The sequence below is a fragment of the Aspergillus aculeatus genome (genome assembly GCF_001890905.1).
Source record: "Aspergillus aculeatus ATCC 16872 unplaced genomic scaffold ASPACscaffold_17, whole genome shotgun sequence".
Lineage (NCBI taxonomy): Eukaryota > Fungi > Ascomycota > Eurotiomycetes > Eurotiales > Aspergillaceae > Aspergillus > Aspergillus aculeatus.
This window is the reverse complement of record NW_017962992.1, coordinates 684,471-702,026: the sequence shown is the minus strand read 5'-3', so window position 1 is coordinate 702,026 and position 17,556 is coordinate 684,471. Positions and strand designations below refer to the sequence as shown.

Below are 17,556 nucleotides of genomic sequence, written 5' to 3'. Positions count from 1 at the left end.
AGCGAGTCCATGTCATCAGTCGCTGTCGCTGCAGCCAATGGCTGTGCATTAAACCTGGGAGCCTTCATCCAGTGCCTATGTGATTGACGCAGTTTATTATTGAACCTCCCCATTCACACCGTGCTCAAGGTGAATCTGGAGATACAGCAAAGTCGATAGTCTACCTAGAGTTTGGGGTCAAAGAGAGGCGGATCGTAAAGGATAAACTGGTGCTTAGACCTTACCTATCAATTGACCTGGCAAAGACATAGCGCACGTTTTCACGGAGAGTGTGGCTACACTCATAAATTTTTTTTTAAAACATGGGATCAACAGAAGAACGTCGCTAAGATAGCTTTCAAGACGATGAATAAAGATATGCATAGTCGTATTGCCGGTTGCTTGTGACGAAACTCGGCATCAATTTGCTTTGAGCGCCGCCCTAACGAACAATGAGCATTGTGATATAGTTGAGTATTACGCTAAAAGGACATTTCTCTGGTGATATCCACTTAATATAGATTCTCGCAGCCTCCAGAGCAAACGATCAAGACATTTGATGTTGAATCTCGCTATCTACAGCGGTGGATATCCCGCAATGCGATGGTATAAAGTGCGAAATTGCACCCCGGTAAGAGAATCAGTGTCCCCACTCATCCTTCCCACTCTTTGAGACTCTCGAATTATTGTGACAAATCAAGACCATGGCACCCATGACTTGCCTAGACGCGATTGCCCTGGCATTGTGGGGGGCTGTAGACACGGATTGCACCATCAAAAAAGTCAGCACGACGCTCAGGATCTTCGACATTCACGGGAAACATTGGACAGTACCGGTGATACACTCCATCAACAACACCGGCCATGCTGGCTACAGCACGGTCATCGTGCTTGGACATGTGGAAATAAATGAAGAGGACGTGGTCTCGCGACTGGGTCAGTGCCAGATGGACATGGGGTCAAGCTTCGGGAATGCGAAGCCCTCTTTTGGGGCGATTGACCGTGGCTCCAGCGATCCAGCAGTCCCCGATGCCCCGTGCAGGCTCCACCAGTCCACGTTCCGGTTCCGCTATCAACGTGCTCGGCCTGAGCCCGATGGACCAGAGGAGATTGTCCTCTCTGCGGAAAGGGTTCCAGGACCGATTATCGCCGAAGCACTACGGTTGATGTCCCGCATTAATGAAACTCGGATGGCGCAGCTAGGGCTGAATGGTCAACCAGCGCCCTGAAGGCTGTACATCTTAGTTCTCGATCGCCCTCCGTAGGTACGTAGGCATGATTTGAAATATGCCATATTATACATCATTGAATAAAATCACTATAGTCATACTCAGTCACTGTTTTTGTAAACCACAAATTAGCCCAGTAGCTGCAGGCTTGTATCGCTATGGAACGAGGCCAATGTCATCACCCATACGCTGCGAACCTGAGCCTGGGCTGATGTTATCTGGAGTGAGACATGAGTCCCCAATTGGGAATATATTATTACCTCACAATCCCATGCAAGACGCTCCGCACCCTTTCAAACTCTGCTTAGAGCCCCAACTCATGTCGAGCTGGATATGAACGTCAGCAAGCTTAAGTCATAAGCTACAACACACAACGATCAAACATCGACAATTTGTTAATATGATATTCCTCTATCTTAAGAGCTTACTGTCTTGGTAAAGAACGCATTCAACTCACGAGATCTGCTCCAAAGACCTCTTACCGAACAGGCCCACTGGTATAAGATAATTAAGCATGAGAGCCACTTTCAAATTCTTATTAGATTAGGTGTATGACAAACCCATTTCATCCTATCTACGCCAGGTTGGCACACAGCTGGGCTAAGCTGTGGTACAGAACGCTCTGGTGGTCACTATCCGCGATAGATACTTCATATGAGAAAAGATCATGTGCTATGCGATGCCTTGAAGTTGAGGCCCTCGAGCTTGTGATGGAGGTGTTGAGGATTACTGAGGAGAAGGTCGCGGAGCGGGTTGCTAACCGTTGATTTGGAAAGAGAACAGACCTAGTAGGCACAATGATAGCATCGGAGGCAATAACACAAGAGAAGATGGAGGTAAACGCAATGTCGATAGTTGCGGCGGGCAGCGAATCTGTTGAAACACTTATCACGGGGGTGATGAATCATCTTCTTCAGGAACGTGAGGTGCTTGGCACCTTGGTGGAGGGGATGAGGGCGATATTCAAGTCGAAAGCGACATCACTGCTACAAGGCTGCAGTTGGTCCATATCTGGATGCGGTATTGAACGAAGACATGCGGCTGTGTCTGACAATCCCCGATGGGCTGCGGTGGCAAGTGTCTCGTGGGCGAGCCATGGTGGCTAGGCACTTTGTACCTCATGACATATGTGTTTCAATTTCTCCATTGGTGAGTTATCGTGCGCCGCGCAGCTTCACAGCCCGGAAGAGTTTGCGCCGGGGAGGTGGTGAGGTGAGGAGCGGTTCCACAGCGACAGCCAAATCGCATTCCATCCGTTCTCGCTGGGAAAGCCTAATTGCCCTAGGCGGAATCCGCCCTGGTTGGAGCTCAAACCGATGTTTGCACGAGTGTGGTGGAGATATGGTCTTTCCGTGCCACCAGGGGTGGAGCTGCCGCGGTGGGTGAAGAGTAAGGCCCGTCCAGGAGAAGAAATATGCCCTCCTTGTCTCAGGCAGGGATTTAGAATTTCAAATGATCAGACAAGTAGTGGATGTGATGGCGCAAGCTTAAGAGGCGTAATTGGACATCCCACAGCTGTACATACATGCAGAGAGGCTATCACACGTGGCTGTATCCGTTTCGATTGAAAACAGGCTCCCGCATGAGCATACAGAGTATGGTAATCACAGGATTTGGTTCCTATGAAAGTTCACACTAACCTAGAACAAGCAATTGATATTCCACTATTTCCACCAGATCAGCCGATAGAGGTTAGTGCATCTAGACATTCGGGTGTATTGAAGGTTGAGAACCAAAACATGAGGTGCAAGTGGAGACACTAGTTCGTACTCCGTGACATGCTGACCCCCATAGTAGATACTGTACTTTTGTGGTTGGCTGATGCCTTACGATCGCAAATCTGTGATCTTGATCATCGGCAATATTTCCTGGGAACAGGGGACACTGCTTTGGTTGTGGAGTAAAGCTCAGCTCGCCTTGTACTCCAACCTTACGTAGTGTGTAGATCGGCATGCTGAGCTGTCCTTCCATTCCGCAGCTTCTAGAACTGGTATATTCTCCTATCTATCTTCTTACGTCAATGTAGCGGTGGCAACTATCTGCGATCAGTATATAACATGGGAAAAAAGCCCCGCATATGCGAAGGAGTGTCCAGCTTTCTCTCTACCTTAAAAGACCTCTTGCCAAGAAATTCCTGTTTACACCGTCATAATTCACTATCTTGCCACCCCAAGACCCCGCGACCTCTCTATCATCATCACCATCAATCGACCATGTCTCATCCACCCTTCAAAGCCCTGTTCGAAGAGTACGCCGAAGCCTTCAACAGCCAAGACATCGAAGCCGTCAAGGCGTATGTCTCCCCAATATCCGCTACAAGACCCAGGACCTCAATCAGGAGGGTTTCAGCAATCGATTCTATATGAACCATTGGAGCCGCCCCAACAGCCATGTGACCTACAAGGAAATCAGAGAGGAAGGGGACTCGGCCGTGAAGGTGACCAGCCTCAAGGCCGGAGACCTCTTGACGGAACGCTACCGTTACGCAAACGAGGATGGCAAGTGGGTCATTGTCGAATTGACGGAAATAGACAGGGAAGACCTTTAGGGTGACGGATCATCTGCTGTGCAGCATGACTTTGGGTAGCTGTGGATGAAGTCCAGCCAGTAAACATGTATGAAGCCGAAGATGGTGTGAATGTGCTTCAACAGTGACCCACAATCTGCTGCAAGCATCTTTCTGTTTTATTGGATTTACACGAGTGCATATCCAGTTTGCCTGTCTTGGGAGAATCTCACGTTCTCATCTATCGCTTACATCGAGCGTATGCATGATCCTTTGCAAGAATTTTGAAGGTTATGAAGACGAATATCCACTTGTAGAAGCGAATCGCACAATACGGTGCGACCCGAGTCATGTACATAGATTACAATAATTGTTACAATCATATACACAAGTCATCGTCAAAATTACCAGAAGGCGTACCAATGTAGTTTAGTGCGTGTTTCGCCCATCACTTTCGAGAAAAACAAAAAGAAAACATCTGCGCGCGAGGTGACATTCACCTGCACTGTAGGGTTCCCGCCCAAGACTCCTAAAATTTAGACATGATATGAACTTGAAACTTCTATGTTAACACACCACTGATCTGAATTCCTGCCAAATGTTGCCGACGGAGGCGTTCAGGCATTGAGGTAACCCCACTTTTTGGGGGCACAAGGCCAGCAGCATACAGGCGCAGGATATAACTTCTAAGTAAGCGCCTCCTGAGTGTGTAGAGGTACCATATTCGTGCTGCATGAGCTTGTGTAGCGTAACTTGGAAGCGATAGACCTAGGTGATCGTCTGCCATGCTTTGACCTTACATATGATCGCATGTCTCCTGATGTGCATGATTCACGGCTATGTGAGGGGTTCCCTCCAGACGAAGACATTTGCCGCACCCAAATCAACATAAAGCCCGGGAATCAGGACACGTTTTGGGCGAGAACGTGGAGACGGTGGGTAGGTCAAAGACCTGCTGCTCGTGGTATGAGATATAGCGAGTATATGGCTACTGAGTATCGAGTCCAGTAGTTTAACCTGTATATCTGGAATAGCTCTTCACCCCCAGCATAGTATAAGTACCGGATCCGGGAAATACTCAATAGTTTTCAGGTATGTATGAACGACTCCTGACAGATTTCTACCTTCACCACGGTATTTGTTATTTCGTCCAATCATACTATCCCCAGTGCTCGAGATCCCTGCGACAAATCCAGGCTTCGGGCATTGATTGAGGCGTGCCTGTCGCATGCGGGTTGCTGCGACCCGGATCGATCAAGCGAGCAAGGAGCCTGTCCAGTTGACGTGCATAGGGAATGCCCAGCCGCTTCGTGGTATGCTTCCCCGCATAACAGCTGGCCCATGAGGCAGCTTTCGCAATACCACACAGTACTGTACTGACACGTTCCGCGTCATAACTGAGTTCTCCTTTCCCTGCGACCCTTCTTCATCATAGTACTGAGTTATATCGATTGATAGCAAAGTCGTCCGTCAATAACTTAATTGTAGCAGTGTAACTACTTATTAGTGTGGGGTAAGTTAATCTCGCCTGAGACTTACCCTACGGCTTATCGCCGATAGATAGAAGTTATCGGCTTATCGGGGTATCTATCTTCTCAGCCTGGAGCAAGAAGCAAGGGGCTCTCCCTCTCTTCTCTCCTTGGCGGCCGTGCACGGCCGTGCACGCAAGCTATGCACTGCAGATAAGCCCAACCCCCACCCCCCCCCCCAAATGAGGGGCAACGTGCATCTCTCCCCGGGACCCCTTCATAAATAGTAGAAATCTCTCTTGACCCCTCAGTGTGCACTGACTTACACCTTAAGATTGACTGCTTCACCAAGCCCATCATCCCTTACCTAGACACGACACTCTCCCCGCAACCACCAAAATGTATAGCCCTAAAATCGGCGACCGCCTGTCCGCCCTCGACACCCCGTCGATGATCGTCGATCTCGACCTCATGGAATCCAACATCCAAAAACTCTTCTCCACCCTCCTCCCGACAGGGCGCAACATCCGCCCGCACCTGAAAACCACCAAAAGCGCCGCCCTCGCCCGCAAGCTCGTTGCCGCCGGCGCCAAGGGCTGCTGCGTGGCCAAAGTGTCCGAAGCGGAAGCGATCACCGCCGCCGGCTTCGACGACATCCTGATCACGTGCGAGATCATCGGGGCTCCGAAGGTGCAGCGACTGGTGGATCTGGTGAAAAAGCACCCGGGGATCCGAATCGTGGTGGACAGCGCTGTCGGGGCGACGGCTATCGATGCGGCGCTCGGCGCAGCGGGTGTGATCACGCCTTTGGCGGTGCTGATAGATCTAGACGTTGGACTGCACCGCACGGGGGTGGCGGATACGGCTGCGGCGCTGGCACTGGCGAGACATATTGCAGATAACCTCAAGAATCTGAGGTTGATCGGGGTGCAGGGATATGAGGGCCACTTGCAGCATTTGCACAGTCGGGAGGAGCGGAAGAGGGAGTGTCTGGCCTCGATGGCGATCTTGACTGGAACGGCTGAGGCGCTGCGCAACGACGGACACAAGATTGAGGTGGTCACGACGGGGGGTACGGGCACCGCGGAGTTCTGTGCCTCTGTGCCTGGGGTGACGGAGCTGCAGCCGGGGTCGTTTATTTTTATGGATACGGATTATCGCAACGCGGTGGGCGGGTTCTATGCGAATAGTCTGACGATCTTGTCGACGGTGATCAGTCGGCAGGGGGAGCGGCAGGTCACTATTGATGCTGGGTTGAAGTCGTTGACGACCGATAGTGGGCTGGCGGAGTGTAAGGATGCGAAGTACACCCATCTGAATCTCGGAGATGAGCACGGGGCTTTGAGTTGGGAAGCAGGCACCACTGACTTGCAGATTGGTGATCGGCTGGAGATGGTCCCCAGTCATATTGATCCGACGATCAATCTGCATGACTTTTACTATGCGCATCGGAATGGGGTGATTGAGGAGATCTGGTCGGTGGACTCAAGGGGAAAGGTCCAGTAGATGGCGGGGTTTTGTCTTCTGGGGATTTGGCATAATATAAAACTTTAGCATAGCACAAGACTGCATAAACTGTCTAAGCATGGTGGAGCTTTATGCTATATATTACTAGGAAAGTTGAATATGACAATTGAGATAGATCTTTGGTAAGTTATAAAGAAAGAAGTAGGGAAGGAGGGGGACATTGGCAGCGAACTAAGCTATAATGCTAGAGCGTAGACAATGAACTTTTGTTCGTGTAGGAATCAGAAAGTTCCAAAGTCGGGGCCAAATGGCAAGTACGAATAGTCTGGTCTCATGTTGTCCTGGTGCAGACTCTGGATCATAAGAGCCGGTAACAAACCCTCATCAATTATGCTTGACTTGGATCTCATTGTTCCTATCCTTGTAGGTCGATCAGGGTTCTATCCAGTCGATCGGGATAGTTCATTCGAGGTCTCTGTAGCTGTGGACCATATGACCGCAAGCCTATGAGATAGTACACCTACACCCCTGAGACATGATAGCCTTAGGTCTGAGAAGAGATGATTAAGGGGGAAGTGAAGGGATGACAAGGCCACGAACAAAGGGCTGAGACTGTTGCCTCCACACTATACACAGTATTTATACCCTCCCGTATACTTCTCCGACACCCCACATAATTCAAGCCCTTCGAAACCTGCATACGCAAGCCCCAAATCACCGACTAGTCGTGCCATATCTATTCAGGTGGTTGTGGGCGCACGATTGAGCTTATTCCCCAGGTGAAGAGATGCCAGTTTCCCGTAAGCTTCATAGCGCAACTGTGCAGTATACCCTAGTGTTGCCGTGCGGGCTGTACATATTAGGCGCATTCGTGCGTAGAGTGAGCCTGATACATAGATGGGGGAAGTTGTATGCACGGCCTGTAGACAGGAGTTTGAACATCTCGTATACAATAGTCTCTGCTATGATGGTACTGAACTTATTCCGAAGTCTTAGATAGGTGACTCAGTAAGTTCTTGGTCTCATGGATAGGTGACATGGCCCAGTTCCATAGCCCACCTGAATACCTACGAATATCATGTATGGAAGACAGGAACTTCAAGATACCCGTATACAAGAAATGTAGCTAGTTATACAGTTTTTCCGCACACTAGTATACACATGCACCCCCTCACAGGCTCCCCCAGAGCCAGCATCTCCCATTTATCTCCCCTCGTTTCTCCTTCTCCATCGCAAAAGAAGTAATGACTCTACCGTGACACCACCAATAAGGATCACCGAGCTCAATACAATGGGAGCTTGTAGGCATCAAAGTCATACTGCCAAGTCTTCAGGGAGGCCTCGTCGTACACGCAATTCATGGTGGATCCGTTGTTGGCCCAGAGAGGTCGCAGCGGCCAGCGGCAGAGCGAGTACTCCTCGCCCTTGGTTGCCCCTGAGAGCACCGTCGCGTTCAGGGTGTCAGGAGCCTGCTTATTCTCCACCCAGTCGATCAGAGTGGCCAGGGTGGTCTGGGGGAAAGGGCCTGGCTGGTAGCTGCTGGGCGCGCAGTGAGCGGCGCCCGGGACCAAGAACAGACGGTAGAACTCTCCGAGCGCCTCTGTGCTGGCGTTGAACGACAGGCCCGGATACATCATTTTGCGGACCGACTCGTGGTAGTGGACTGAGGAGCCCGGAGGGATGCTGGGGTCGGACTCGCCGTGATAGTGCAGCACCTTGCCACCCGCCTGCTCGAAGCGGGTCAAGTCAGGCCAGGTGGTCTGGAGCACATCTTCGTACTCGGTCCAGCCCCACTCCATCCATTCCTTTAGGGTATTGTAGGTCACGTTCTCCAGGGTGGGCAGTTTGCTCAGTTGCTGGTACTGCAGGAAGCGGGCGACATACTCGCCGCCGAGCGCGGTGATGTCCAGCTCCCACTCCCCGCTGGTGCTGTGCTGTTGTATTGCGTCTCGGCATCGTCGAAGGATGCCGACAGTTGGTACCAGATATGGGCCCGTTTGCCGTCCAAGGTATGCAAGCCGTTGTAGAGCGTCGAGGCGAGGGCGACGCCGTTGGCCGAGATTGTGCCATTCTGCGCCGGCGTGGTATAGCTCTGGGACAGGAGACGTTTCTTAAGCGTTGTCGTGGTCGATGACGCCGGGCAATTATAAGGAGTTCCGAGAGTGGAGTTCAGGTCGAAGTGCAGTTTGCACAGGTCGGTCCGGGAGACGACACCGTCCGCCTTGCCATCCAGCCCATCACAGGCCGCAATCGTCAAGTTCATGATCTTCTCCAGCTCGCACGGGGGCGGGTAGTAGCCCATTGTCTGTTCGGCCACGTTGGGGAACAGATGGTTCACTTGCTGCTGGCCGAAGCGAATGGCCGGTGCACCGATCACGGCCCCGTCCCATTCATCCGGGAAGCGTTGGACCTGGCTCCAGCCCTCGCGGCCGCCCTCGGAGCATCCTTGGTAGTAGGAGTACAGCTTGCGATCCGTGGCGTTGAAGAAGCGCTGCGTGAAGGCTTTCCCGATCAGGGACATCTCGTGGTGACCTTGGTAGCCCAACATATAAATCGGGTTCCGGTCTAGGGTTCCGTTGGCCACGGGCTCCACGCTGTTCAGCCCTTCGCTGAACCCGCCAAACCCACCGTCCGTGATACCGGCTGCGGCTCCGTAGATGACGCCTCCCGGTAGCAGGCTGGTGCCGTAGTTGATTGAGAACGCAAACCCTCCGGTTGATACCCAGCGGTTGCGATACTTATCCGGAGAGGGCAGCCACAGTTGCAGCCAGACCTCATCACTCATGCCCTGATGCTAATAGGCAAAGGTCACGTTGCAGTAATCGAACTGCATGGCAGGGAAATAGTCTGATCCGGCAGACGAAGCGTTGTAGACTGCAGTGGCTACCACGGTCGACGGCTTAAGCACAATTCCATGGCCCAAGTCGGTCGACGGAAGAGCACTGCGGGCGTAGTCGCTCGTACACACATCAGCCATGGAGGCAGCGCGGGCCAGAGTCAGCCCCGTAGCGCTGGCCAGAAGGCCCAAGGAAGGTTTCATCGTGTAAAAGACAAGTTGGGCTGTTGAGAAAAAGAATATTCCAGTTGATAGATCTGGGATGTTTGTGGCCTCATCTTATACACAGTCTGAATGACTCTGCTACCTGCCCCTGACCGGCCGCGTCACATCCACATATTCCTATTCCTTGCCCGAACGTGAAGGGATTAGTGATGCATACCTGCAAGGCTGGTTGCCTCCGGGGAAACAAATTGACGAGATCGTCATCGAGAAGCCCGAAAGAGCGGGTCTGCTCCACTAGGCTTGAGCTTGAATATGATGGGATTGACTTTCATTGGCCGCAACGTGCCGCTTAACAAAGCACCTTGGCCCAATGTTTGAGCTTATACTGTAAAACGAATAACTTGATTCATTTCATGTCTTGTAGATTCATGGCTGCCTGCTATATAGCTGGTCCCCATAGTTAACGTCTGGAACGCATTCAAGCCTGCGGGCCCTGCATCTTTCCGCCCCACCACTATCCATCAAGGCGGGAAGCTTGCAGGCTGCAGGCCGGCCTGGGGAAGTGTATACTTGAGTCCAACTGTGAGATTCTGTGCTGCCTGAGGAAGATGCGCGATTCCTGGAGGGAGCTACTACTGACAGACCCTGGTTATATAATTCATCCGTAATATGTGGGCGGATGAGAGAGGAGTTCTACATTTCATACCCCTCTCGTTACCTGTGAGGCCGAGAGACCTAAGACTGTAGACCACGACAATTATGGGACAGGATGCCATTTAGTAACAGCAACTCGGCCAGGAGCTCTAGGGCCCACACCAATAAAGGAATCTTTGCGGGATGAAATGATAAACCAAAGCATTGGACGGAGCTTGCTAAGATTGCATCATACTGGGGGGTATAAAGAATTAGCCGCCGCCTTGCACTAACCCCTTGAACGGTAGTCGCTCCACTATCCACTTGTCTAATATCTCCAGCAGAATTGGCACTAGTACAGTGGTCAAGAGAGGTAAAACAGCCTCTGCTCATTCTGTTGGAGTATTATCTTGCACAAATGAGCAACATTAAGGTATCCCGTCAAAACAACGTATGTATAATAGAAAGAAACCCACTACAGACACCTTGCAAAATCGCGTAACCACCGCCCTTGCCTCTCTAAGATAAAGTAGTAATATATAAGATATCCACAATACTTCTTGTATCAGCCGATCTGGATTCTTATTAGCCTTTAAATATCTGACAGTCGCGTAGGTGTTCTGCTACGGAACCTTTTGTATCTAGAATCTTTACATACATGCTTAAAAGCTTTGAAAGAAAGACAATAAAAAGTATCATCTACTGAAAGCTCTCCGAACAATACTTTCAGCCTTAGCTAGGTGGCTCTATGAGTCGGCGAAATGTCTTCAGTGAATTCCCAATCGAAAGGTTCTGGTCTATGTTGTGGCACAGGAAGGCTGAAGATGTTGGAGCAACCTACATAACATGCCGTTAGTCCTAGCATAAAGGGCAATGGGACGCTCTGCCTGTGTAACTGTGCCTACAGAAAGGACATTTCAGGTCGAAGAGCCCATCTTGGATTAGAAGACTTCATTCCAGGCCCGTCCGATCCCTCAACTTCACCGGCAGCGGCGCCTTGACCCACACGCGTATGTCTCCTGATCCTCCCACCGACCGAGGCTATCCTCCGCCTGGAGATCAAAACAATACAACAGTTTCCCCAAGATGAGTACAATCCCAATACGGGCCAGAATTTGGCCGATACAATCCCGCGGGCCCTGGAGAAATGGTTTCATTGCGCGTCGACGGTCTTTCTCAAATTTACCTTCCGGCCGCAGCCAGCGGTCGAGGTGGAAACTCGTAGGGTCGCTGTAATTGTGTGGGGAGACATTGGCGGTCCATTGCATGTAGGAGACGACTGTCTGGGGGTCAAATTTCGAATTAGTGCTCGGGGTTGGTGGCCTATCGCAATGATGGCGTCTTTGAAACTAAGGGAACGAATTAGGGCTACTTACCCCATCTGGGAAAAAGTCGCCCGGAATGGTATGGCCAACCTCGGGAACAAGACGGGTCAACCCGAGCGGCACGGGCGACGTGAGTCGAATACCCAGGGTTCCTTGATGGCAGCATCGAGGACAGGCAACTTCAGCAGCGTCTGGGCATTCATTTGATCCGCCAACACGAACGCACCGCGAACTTCGCTTCTCACGCGGCCCAAGACGGTCGGGTTCTGCATCAAGTGGAACAAATCTCCGTGATAGCCGTCTGCAGCGTATGACTTCCCGCGCGATAAGAGTAGCGGCGGTGACCACCATCTCGCCTTTCGACAGCTCGTATCGGGATTGCTGCACCAGGTGGGCCAGGAAATCCGGTCTTTGCAACGCTTTACGTCCTTGCCCTGCACTTGCTGTAACCGACGTTGCACTTTCTCGCGGGTCGAGGCTTGGTGCTGCGCCATCAGGGCACCGACGGACTTGGGTAGCCGCCTGACGAGATAGTTGAACAGCCAGGGGTAGAAGCGGCAGGAGGCGAGCTGGACTTTAGCCTTGAGTGAGAAGACGAGCTGGCTCAAGCTGACGGGCCTTTGTGGTAAGAACGAGTGTCATTCGGCTAGAGATGGTGCCAAGCTATTACCAGGCATAAGCACTAGATGCGCTATCTTGCCGATCTATGCAACGGTGGGGCCCGGTCGACCCACCTTGTTTCTTTGTTTATTTTAACAGAGTTCAGTGTCTGGGCTCGATGGTGACAATCTTGAGAGACCGATTCGAGCAAATGAATCCTGATCGCTTGTCAATATCTTTCTAGTGAGTGGTCTTGTTGGCTGAGATAGCGCTGGCGGGTGATACTCTATCGCAGTCACATCTAGTGAATTAGATAGCCCTATTTGTCACACTTCACTAATGACTGAAGATCTAGGGATCCAGAGCCTCACAGACTAGGAAAAGAGTTCGTATAGGAGAATAGGCTAGTGGGAGTCATAGGAGCTATCAAGAACAGAGCATATGGGATCCAGCCACGAATGAACGTAGCACCCTGCACATTGAATTGGGTAGGGTGTTAGGTAGCCTAACGTCGCTGTACGGTAACATGATGTCAATACCGACTCAATGCAACGAGAAACGCCATCTAAAGTCTTTCTCTATGCCCCCTAAGCAATGCGTCTCGTGTCTAAATGTGAAGTCCAAAGAAAAACCAACACAACAGAAAGCAAAAGACAATCAGCTAGGGTCACAAATTAGAGCTGGTTTTAACTCCCGACTTCCCGCTTGATGATCTAGCGAGTAAATCACAATGCCTGTCAATCCTTAACCCTTAGTCTTCCGTCTCTGTCCCCGTCCCTTGGTAAGCCAGACCACACCATATAACAGCACGATATTGGAGCAGCAGAACCCCAGAAACGCCGCCCAGTTCCACCACCGCTGGTCGTACCCATACTCCAAGGTCGACAGATAGTCGTCTCCGACCGTGTACGGACAATACCCACAGTTTGCGGTCGCATTGGGGTTAACCAGGTAGCCCGGGTTCTGATCCAGATACAGCTGTCCCCCGCCACCGCTGCTGGGGCCTACATACTGACCGCAGGACAAACCGGGCGGAGGCTCGAAGCGAACGAGTTCCTCAGATCCACAGTCTACAGGGACATCATGTAGGACGACGCCGACGGTAGCGCCGAAGAAGTAGCGCATGGGGTCGACCCAGAAGAGCCAGGGGCGGTAGAAGTCGTTCATGTAGGCGTGGGGGGTGAGGACGCCGGAGCAGACCATTAGGACGACCCAGACAAGGGAGTTGGCGTAGCCGGCCAGGGTCGGGTCGGGGAAGCAGGCGGCCAGCAGCTGGGAGTAGCCGACACTAAACAGGGCGAGGAGCAGCCAGGTGAAGTAGTAGAGGCCCGCGACGGCGGAGACGCCCGCGGGGAACCCCACGGTCCAGTACGTGCCCAGAAACACCACCGTGTAGATCCCCAGCTGCCAGGGGATCTCGACGGCGACGAGCGCGCTCACCAGCGCCCGCCAGTCGTAAATGCCGTTCTGCTCGCGCGCGGTGAAGATGGCCCATTTGCGGAACCACATGTCCTGCAGGTCGGCGCTGGTCGTCGGGATGATCCACGACAGCAGCAGCACCGCGATCATCTGGTTCTGCAGGCCCTGTAGGCTCAATCCGGCTTTGAAAAAGCTGAAGGCGATAAAGAGGGAGACGAACAGGCTTTTCGCCGTCTTGCTGAACAGGTACATCCCGTCGCGCCACACGGAGAGCCAGTGCCGCTGTGTCACGGATACGGTTTGCGACCACAGTGATAGGGCGTATGCTGTTTGAGATGAAGAGGGGATAGGAGGATAGGGTGACTCAGTGGTGGTGGGAGTGGCGTTCAATCGAACGAGGGTCGCGTCAAGGGCGTTGCGTTCCGGAGACTCGCGCCAGATGGCGGGCCAGTCCTTCGAGCCCTCCTCTTTGGAGGTCACCGTCGACAGGATAAACTCCGCGGGGTTCGCCTGGCTATTGATCGTGGCGCCGTATCGTCCGAAATACTCGACGACTTGGGACGAGTTCTCGCCGGTTTCGCCAAAGTAAACGGTCTGGCCTCCCGGCGCCAAGAGCAAGACGTGGTCGAACATCTCGAAGAGAACTCCAGAAGGCTGATGGATGGTGCATACAATGGGAATCCCCTCGGCAGCGATTCGCTGCAGGAACTGCACGAGCGCAAAGGCCGCTTGACTGTCCAAGCCCGAAGTGGGCTCGTCGAGAAAAAGGAGCGAGCTGGGGCGCGCCGCCAGCTCCACCCCGATCGTGACGCGCTTACGTTCCTCGACGCTGAGCTGCCCGTCTCCAGGCTCGCCAATGAGTGCATCAGCAATGTCTTCCAGGTCCAGCAGGTGTATGATGTGCTCGACGTAAGCCAACTTATCCTCCTCCCCGACATCGGCGGGCTGGCGCAGACGCGCGGAGAACTGCAGAGCTTCCCGCACCGTGGCATTGGGTTCGTGCACATCTTGCTGCATCACGAATCCGCAAGACCGGGCAAAGGACGGGTCCAGGGGCGCTCCATCGAGGCGCATAGCCCCCGTGATCCGACCGGTGTTCTTGCGTTGGGCGAGGGTATCCAGCAACGTTGTCTTCCCGGCGCCGGAAGCCCCCATTAGGGCTGTCAACTGCCCCGGGAGAGCATACCCGCTTACGTCGCGGAGCAATTGTCTTTCCTTCCCGGCCACTGGAACGAAGTAGCTGACCTCCTGGAAGGTGAATGTCCGGGCTGCCTCTCTCGAATGGTCGGTCTCGACTTTCTCCAGTGCATGGGACGCGGGGGGTCCGGGGACCGACTGCGTGGCAGACGAGGACCCGGAGGAGGAGCTGGCCGGGGACTTGGGCTGGTTCTCCTCATCGCGTTGCTTGGACTGTTTGAAGATCCGACCGTGAGATCCTCCTGACTCGCGCGTCATGATGGTGAGTCCAATGCATCCCAGTACCACATAGAGGAACCACATAACCAGGATGATGCCGAAATTGCGCCACAGGTGGCTGCGCGTGTAGCCAAAGTGATCCGCCAGATACACTGAGCCAGGGACTGACTGATGTCCCATGGTACTCCCAGTGATACTGCAGGTCTGGTACTGCAACTGGGTGTAGTTCAACCCGGACGGAACCATGTCGCTATCGGCACAAGTCAGGGTGATTCCATCCAACTCATTGGCCAGCAATGCTTCCAGCGCGTATGGCGACGGCGACGCGCGGCGCAGCCATGAACCCCATCGTCGCTGGGTAGGCCGGGTCGGACCGAACCCCGAGTACAGCAGACCAACAGGGATTGCGCTGCCGGCCATCATCAAAGTCAGCGAGATATTGGGGACCCAGGCACCGAGCATGCGGAACAAGCTCTGGACGGCCGCATAATGGGTGAAGACAAGCAAAACAAAGATCCAGAAAGTGGAGGCCGTCTGCTGAAGGCCGATCTCGAAGTAATAAAGACAAGCAAACAGGAGACACTGAATGAAGGCGATCGGAATGTCGGCAAGGGTCTGGGCGATGACAAACGCGCTTGGATGAATGAACCCATATTGGACCTGTTTCAACAGGATATTACGCGACTTGACCGTGGAGACGGCCTCCGTCAGGGCATTGAGATAGAAATAGATCAGGGAGAAGAACAAGGCGCTGCTCTTCTCGTACGTGCCGGTGACATCCTTGGGAGCCATGTAGTAGGCCGGACCGTTAATCACCGCGTTGAGAGCGACAAAGGCAACAAGGGTCAGAAACGTCCACTTGTCGCCCCACAACAGCTGGTAGTACCGACGCATTGCAACGCAGATCTGCTTGGCCAGCGTGTTTGGGGCGATCGCCTGCTGCGGCACCCACGACGACCGGATCTGGTGCACATTGTCCCGGAAGGCTTGGACCCGCTGGCCATCGCTGGCCATTTCCGTCTGATACCGGACGATATCCTCCTGCAACTGACGATACTCCGCGCTGTCCCGGAATGCGGCGGCAAGGCCATCGGGATCGGTTGGCACCGGTCCCACCACATCCTTTCGAATAAGACGCTCTGCCGGGGAGGTGACGGCGGTCAGGAAATCCGGGGTGGTCTGGCGGTGGCGACACTCAAACCCCAACCTCAGGAAGTAGTCTTTGGCTTGCTCGGCTCGGCCGCAGAAGATCAGCCGGCCGTCGTACAGCACGGTGACCCGATCGAAACATTCATAGATGGTCTCAGACACCTGGTACATGGACACGGCATTACTCATTCCGGATTGCGCCGAGAGTGAGGTGATGAGCTGCACGAATTCGGTGGCGGAGGAGCTATCCAGTCCGCGGGTGGGATTATCCCAGGCCGTGAGGGTAGGGTTGACCGATAGGGCTTCGATCAAAGTCACTCGCTTGCGCTCTCCGCCAGAAACACCTCTCACGAAAGAATCGCCCACGATCGTGTTGGCAGTGTGAGATAGTCCGACAGCCTTCAATGAAGCCTCGGTCATCGCGTGGGCAAACTCGGAATCCGACCGAGTTTCGTTCGCGGGCTTGCGCAGCTGGAACGCAAAGCCCATGGTGTTTTTGACGGATAGAGTGGGGAAGTGGAAGTCTTCCTCACTGGCGTAGACGGTCTCGGATCGGTAACGACGTGCCATCTCCTCTTTGGAGAGAGTAGCATACTGCAGCTGGCCTTGAACTTCAACGAACGAGCCGTGGCTGTTGGCCAGGGTCTTCAGCAGGGTGGTACACCCAGCGCCCGGCCGTCCCAGCACGAGCATCGTCTCCCCAGGAAAGATCACCCCACTGACATCGCGAATGAGCTTGCTCGTTGGTGTAGATTGCTTTCCGGTCGCATCTGTGACGGCTTTGACGGGCCATTGCACAATCTTGCTCACAATCGCTGGCAGAGTCATGGTTCTGTTGACCCCGCTGGCAACCCCCAAGACCGTGAGGTCTTTGAATACCACGCCAAGTGCTCGACCATCCTTGCGATAGATAGGAGACGCTGCAGCGGTCTCGCCCCCGGTGACTGGTTTCTCCTTTTCTGAGCATTAGTTCCATGTTCTTGGTCCTTTGGTAGAGGGAATCGCATATTCAAATCCAAGACTTACCATAAATCGCTGGGGCGGGTAAAGCCTGATGCTTGTTCAGCTGATCTTCGTTAAAGAGATAGCTAAAGAGCACGAGCGAAGATACTAGTAGAGTTAAAAGGCTGCAATTTAGACCAGGGTGCATGATGAGCTCATGCCCATTTTATATAGACCCTGTGAGTCTACGAGGTTGGAGATACGGCAAATTCATGGCAACGATGACAAATTCGGCAGGGAAACTGGCTACATGCTACATGGAGGCAATAGCTTTGTCATGTACAGATAAAATCTTCATGACGAACTTGATCGACACGTAAATGTCAGTTGCTAATGAGCCGAAAATGCTCGGATAGAAAGG

At 53.0% G+C, this 17,556-nt stretch overlaps 4 protein-coding genes across 4 annotated transcripts; 2 read left to right on the top strand and 2 right to left on the bottom strand.

Moving 5' to 3' along the window:
• Nucleotides 1-683: 683 nt before the first annotated feature.
• Nucleotides 684-1,208, top strand: ASPACDRAFT_47087 (uncharacterized protein; the record flags this gene model as incomplete). Its single annotated transcript, XM_020201899.1, has 1 exon — nt 684-1,208. The coding sequence occupies one exon, from the start codon at nt 684-686 to the stop codon at nt 1,206-1,208; it is 525 nt and encodes a 174-aa protein (XP_020052659.1).
• Nucleotides 1,209-5,498: 4,290 nt separating this feature from the next.
• ASPACDRAFT_125872 (DSD1 family PLP-dependent enzyme) lies at nt 5,499-6,821 on the top strand. The gene has a single exon (XM_020196861.1). The coding sequence runs from the start codon at nt 5,583-5,585 to the stop codon at nt 6,687-6,689; it is 1,107 nt and encodes a 368-aa protein (XP_020052658.1). The 5' UTR covers nt 5,499-5,582; the 3' UTR covers nt 6,690-6,821.
• A 1,112-nt stretch (nt 6,822-7,933) lies between these two features.
• On the bottom strand, nt 7,934-9,690 carry ASPACDRAFT_54669 (uncharacterized protein; the record flags this gene model as incomplete). Its single annotated transcript, XM_020202908.1, has 3 exons — nt 7,934-8,579; nt 8,624-9,423; nt 9,463-9,690. The coding sequence occupies 3 exons, from the start codon at nt 9,688-9,690 to the stop codon at nt 7,934-7,936; spliced, it is 1,674 nt and encodes a 557-aa protein (XP_020052657.1).
• A 3,263-nt stretch (nt 9,691-12,953) lies between these two features.
• On the bottom strand, nt 12,954-17,343 carry ASPACDRAFT_54668 (uncharacterized protein; the record flags this gene model as incomplete). Its single annotated transcript, XM_020202907.1, has 2 exons — nt 12,954-17,113; nt 17,220-17,343. The coding sequence occupies 2 exons, from the start codon at nt 17,341-17,343 to the stop codon at nt 12,954-12,956; spliced, it is 4,284 nt and encodes a 1,427-aa protein (XP_020052656.1).
• Nucleotides 17,344-17,556: the final 213 nt, after the last annotated feature.

Bases quoted from the DNA above. Each gene is read 5' to 3' on its own strand.
- ASPACDRAFT_125872 (XM_020196861.1), top strand. From the start codon at position 5,583: ATGTATAGCCCTAAAATCGGCGACCGCCTGTCCGCCCTCGACACCCCG.